The sequence below is a fragment of the Rhinopithecus bieti genome, unplaced genomic scaffold, assembly GCF_001698545.2.
Source record: "Rhinopithecus bieti isolate Rb0 unplaced genomic scaffold, ASM169854v2 scaffold_14914, whole genome shotgun sequence".
Classification (NCBI taxonomy): Eukaryota; Metazoa; Chordata; class Mammalia; order Primates; family Cercopithecidae; genus Rhinopithecus; species Rhinopithecus bieti.
In genome coordinates this window covers 170,568-176,298 of record NW_016807942.1, presented here as the reverse complement: position 1 = coordinate 176,298, position 5,731 = coordinate 170,568, and the positions used below count along the sequence as shown (strand labels likewise).

The following is a 5,731-nucleotide window of genomic DNA, read 5'->3' as shown; positions in this document are numbered from 1 at the left end:
TGTATATTGCACAATTTAACTGAATTTACTTATAGGAAATAAGGAAAGAAAACTAGGGAAGAAAATGGAATGAGAAAAGGAAGATAGGGTATAATAATAATAATAATAATAGTTATTATTATTATTTTTTGAGATGGAGTCTGGCTCTGTCACCCGGGCTGGAGTGCAATGGCACGATCTTGGCTCACTGCAACCTCCACCTCCTGGGTTCAAGCGATTCTCCTGCCTCAGTCTCCTGAGTAGCTGGGATTACAGGTGCACACCACTGCACCTGGCTAATTTTTGTATTTTTAGTAGAGACGGGGTTTCACCATGTTGGCCAGGCTGGTCTCAAACTCCTGACCTCGGGTGGTCCACCCTCCTCAGCCTCACAAAGCACTGAGATTACAGATGTAAACCACCATGCCCGGCCAAAAATTATTAATACAAGTTATTGATAATGACAGAAACAAATATTCTGAACAAAGTCCTATTCATTGTACTTTATTGTTTCTGGGTATCTGATTATTAAATTGAACTTCATTGTTTCTGGGCATCTGGTTATTAAATTATTTATTCCTATAGAAATAATTTTTTTTGGAGACAGAGTCTCACTCTGTCACCAGGCTGGAGTGCAGTGGCGTGATCTTGGCTCACTGCAATTTCCACCTCCTGGGTTCAAGTGATTCTCCTGCCTCAGCCTCCCGAGTAGCTGGAACTACAGGTGTGTGTCACCATGCCCTGCTAATTTTTGTATTTTTAGTAGAGACGGGGTTTCACCATGTTGGCTAGGATGGTCTCGATCTCCCGACCTCGTGATCTGCCCACCTTGGCCTCCCAAAGTGCTGGGATTACAGGTGTGAGCCACCGCGCCCAGCCAGAAATGATTTTGAATTCCCCTTAGAATGTCATCAATTCCTAGTTAATATGTCACCCCTATAAGCAACAATTCTTTTTGGCAGTGCATTACACAAATTAGTTACTTTTCATGACTACTAATGTCAGAAATATTATTCATGATTTCTTTAAAATCATTAACTACATTTTGTTGCCAACTGAATTCTACGCATAGAAAAAGTGCAATAATTTTCATCAAAACTTTTGTTTCTTCAAGATTAGTTGAATATCTTGGAAAAGTGGAAATGAAGCTTCTGGGCTCTTAACTGTGAAATAAACATGAATCAAGAATATTTAAATGTATTTCCATTTCTAAAGATCCTAGTGGCTTTAGGCACATTAAAGATTTTTTCAACATGTGAAGATAATCATATGACAAGTTTTCTCCTCAGGTAAAATAAACATAAGCTTCTGATTGCAACTTGGGGAGCCATACAAGACACAAAACCTACACATTGTATAGTTGGCAGTGACTGAGGAGGGAACTCTATTTCTGCTCCTTTTTTTTCTGGGGTGAGGTGTAATGACCAAATATATTTTAAAACAAAGACAGTACAGGCAGCAGCCAATCACAGTGGATCTTGCACATGATCAGAACAATGATGTGACCAATTAGAGCAGACAACGCAACCAATCAGAATTGATGCTGGCTGAAATATTAGGTGAAGTCATACCCAGCAAACCAGCTAAATATGAGCTCTGCCTACAGTGGATATGAAACTCAGCTGTGCCCATATTATTCAACTTTCTTCACAAGAAACTTGTTTTTAAAAATTCAGTGGTTTCTGGGGTATGATGGGAACTTTTTACTCTCCAGGTCCCTTTCTTCTCCCAGCTGTGATGGAGGCAAATCCCCAGTAAGACTGATCTGACAAAGGCGTTACAAATAAATAATAGCTAACATTTATTGAACACTTAGGTGACAGGCACTACATATGTACAAACTTCCTTAGTCTTTACAACAACCCTATGAGGTGGGTACTATTATTATCTTTGTTTTACCGATGAGGAAACCAAGGCATAGGGAAGTTGAGTAGCTTGCTCAAAGTCACACAACTAATACTTGCCAGGGCTGGTACTCAAACTTGGGTAGTCCTTCCTTTTAACTAAAAATTATGACTTTATTAGCAAATTAAGTTGTTCTCATCAACACCATTTTATTAGCTAAATTCCATTTTCATGTCTGGCTAAATGGTGAAACGCCAAAGTTTTCTGATATTTGGGCTACTGCTGAGAACTCATGAAGTTCCTAACTGATGTCTGTCTCCAGTGTGGTTGCACTTGGCCCATTTCTGATCCAAATTGCTTCAAACAAACAGAAAGCAGTCAAGGAGGACTGAAAAAATAAAAAGAATACTACCTTATTCTCTTGTCCTCCACTTTTTTCAAATATTCATCTCTCTTTAGGACGCCCAGGATCATTTCCTTCTCATGATCTAATAAAAATGACAGATTGATGAACTCTGAGTTCTTAGACATGGTATTTCAGCAGCAGCTCTCTGAGTAGCAGTGGTTGAATCTTCAAGAAGGTAAATTGATATCTACAACTAAGGTTCCCCCAACCAACTCAGAATCACTCAGTTGTTTGGTGTAAAGTGTGTTTTTTACAAGGTCTCTGCAGAATTGCTGATGGTAGTTAAGTATTCTTTCAGGCTATATGTAGAACAGCCTCCACTGGGATTACACTCCAAGAAAGTCATTATAGTTTTAACTGTAAAATGTCTCCAAAGCCTTTGCTGTGGTGTACAGTCAGGCAGCAGCTGAATTTAACTAACGATGCTGAACTTCAATTCTTCAGAACAGGAATCAGATCCGCTGCGACAGAATGCAGAAAACACTAAGAAGGTGGAGAAAAAAAAGAGGAGAGAAAAGTTTAATTAGGCTATTTTTCCCATAGCACTTGTAAAACTGCCTAATTTTGAAATTTTGTTGTATCTAACTCAAAAAACTATTTTTTAAAACAGTAAACATGCATTTATTAAATCCTTATTTAGTGTTTTTTTGACCAGGAAATGTTATTTGTATTTAGTTGATTCCTGGTTCTCTATGCAAATTCAGTTTTCTCCATTATAATTAGCTTCCTCCGCCAGCTGCATCGCATCGCCACTCTTGCAGCTGACTGATGGGTGAATTGGGTCACACTTTGGGACACTAAGTGCACAATCTGGACTGCCTATAACAGGTCAGGGCCTTTAAGTGGCTCCCTCCTTTCTTCCTTCCTTTTCAAAACTAGGCCCACAGCATAGAAAGCCCTGCTGTTGAAACAAATATGAACCTCTGCTACATGCATCAACCTAAATAGATCTCACAAACACAGCTGAATAAAAAAATTAAGTTACAGGCTGGGTGTGGTGGCTCACGTCTGCAATCCCAACACTTTGGAAGGCCAAGGTGGGAGGATCTCTTGAGGCCAGGAGTTTGAGATCAGCCTGGGCAACATAGTGAGACCCATGTCTCTACAAAATATTTAAAAATTAGCTGGACATGGTGGCAGACACCTGTAGTTCCAGGTACTTGCAAGGCTAAGGCAGGAGGATCACTTGAGCCCAGGACTGTAGTGAGCTTGAGATTGCGCCATTGCACTATAGCCTGGGCAAAAGAGTGAGACCCTGTCTCTTAAAAACAAAAAAATTACGTTATGGAAGAATTCATGAAAAAATGATAGCATACACACACACACACACACACACACACGCACACATGAAGTGTATAACTTGCAAATATATACATATATATAAAATTTAGAAACACATACATTCATAGTATAAATATAGGCAAATAAGGAAATTCAAGATCATGATTACCTCTGGGGGACACAGGTATTCAATTACAGAGGAGAACACAGGAGCTTCAATGCATTGGGTAATGTTTTACTCCCAAAATGAGTGCTTATATCTCCTGATGTACATGGTTGTTTGTGAATTATTCTAGGTACATATTTTATATTGGAAAATAGATGTTTTACAACTACCCCTTGTCAACATAAGAAATTCACCAGGCCCTGACTCTCATCCTAACTCTTGAGCACATTCTTTCATGGGTTTGTAACCTGGATTCTCTCTCTAAAGCTGCTTAAGAATGATGACTTCTTGTGTAATCTACCTGATTTTTGTGATTGGGTATCATCCCATGATACTGTCCCTTAGCTTCCCCCCAGAGCTATGAACTACAGTCTACCTGCAAGTTACACTTGGTTTGCTTGCCTCTAGTAAGGCTTCCAGGAATAACTAGATACATACTCAAAGGGTACTTTGGGGCTTCCCAGTAACCATAAGGTCAGGCTGACCCCCAAATCTCAGGAGTTCTGAAAGGAGAGGATTTTGTCTAGATCCTCCTCAACTTCCACAAACCCCCATGTGTTTGTTCTATACAGTGTACACCAAACCAGAACTTTGCTGAAATGACTCAGAACTGAACTGCTTCCTACAGACCTAGAGCCAACCCCCTCTTAAGAAGCTGCTCAGGTCAGTGCGTATTCTTTGAATTTGCTCTAGGTCTTCCCTCCATCTTGAAAGCTCTAGAGGCAACAGGGCCCAGAGTGCTCCAAGGTTGAAAAGAACAGGAAGCAATTAGGTTAGGACCAACCGGGCTTTTCAGAAAGGTTAATTGTTTGTTTTTTTGCATCACTGTCAACTGCAGTCTCCGCAGAGAAAGAACACAGTTGTTTTTTTTTCACCCCTTGTGTATCTCATTTGGTTTTGTGATGAAATGGAAAAAAAAAAATGAAAACTCAGTGAATGACTATGTTATCATTACAGCCAGCATTCATTGAAGACATATTTTGTGTTTAAAATGTCAGACTTAGACTGTACTCTGTGAATATTTTATAGAATCGTATTCAGAAATTATTCAAGGGGTTAGTAGCTATAAAAATGCTTGACCTGAAGCTTATAGGTATCCCTGCCTTGGGCTATAAATACAAATCTTCTCTCTAAAAATCCAAGAGTCTGGCCTGTAAGGAGAATGAAGGGAGGGAAGTAACACCATGGGTAGCATATGAAGGTGACAGAGAAGATGAGAGATCGAGTTAAGAATATAAGAGAAATGAAATTGCCCTGTGAGAGTTTAATTCACAAAATTAGTCCTAAATGAATTTTTATTCTTCTGTACCTGGACCAACAGACGAATTTTATCTGAACTGGTGTGTAAGTGGGTGGCTAAGGAGATCAGAAGTAGCCAAAACTCTATGAAGTTTTGATTAATCGGAAAAAGGAATTGTGAGGCTAGTCTTAAGCTGTAGTAAAATCTGTACTTTGTGCTATAAATTTGTCTTTCTGTGTTGTTCTATAATGGAGAAGGGTACCTTAGGGTAGAACACAGGCTTAGGACTCCTGTAAGCACGCTGTTCAAGCCAGCGCAGCAAACTGGTCAGTTAAAACTTTGTTGCAGGTCCCTAAAAAAAGCAAAAACAAAAACAAAAAACTGGATAACGTTTCCCTCTCATCTTGTTTTATTTCCTTGGGAGCTTGACTTTTTAACTATGTAGCAGTACTTTCTCTTGGTCTCCACCTTCCAGAGAACAGAAACTTTGGAATTCATGTCATGGTTAGCACTAAAAATTATCTTGAGAAGTTAAAAGCCTTTGCAAGCTCAAAATTGGCTGCTCTAGGCTCCTTCTGGGAAGGGCAATGGAAACTGCCCAATGCTGTAGCTCAGCATCAGAGGCTTCACTATTTTACAATGGTGGCCCAGGTTCAATTCCAGGATTAGGGAATGAGTCTTTTCCAGTTTGATATCTGTGTGACCTTTGCCATTTGTAGATTCTCTTCCCTTCCATGATGAACAACTTCCGGCTTCACTTCTTGAATTTTTCCTTTCTTTGAGCACATGGGAGGTTTCCTTTGGTAAAGCTCAG

The 5,731-nt window shown here is 39.6% G+C and overlaps 1 protein-coding gene across 1 annotated transcript in view; it reads right to left on the bottom strand.

Moving 5' to 3' along the window:
- LOC108537056 (synaptotagmin-like protein 5) overlaps nt 1-5,731 on the bottom strand; it is a gene marked incomplete at its 3' end in the record, with an annotated part of 112,022 nt that overhangs the window by 71,966 nt on the left and 34,325 nt on the right. Inside the window, exon 2 of the mRNA XM_017884173.1 lies at nt 2,237-2,713. Within this exon, the coding sequence (XP_017739662.1) occupies nt 2,237-2,355 (119 nt within the window). The remainder of the gene's footprint in view (nt 1-2,236; nt 2,714-5,731) is intronic.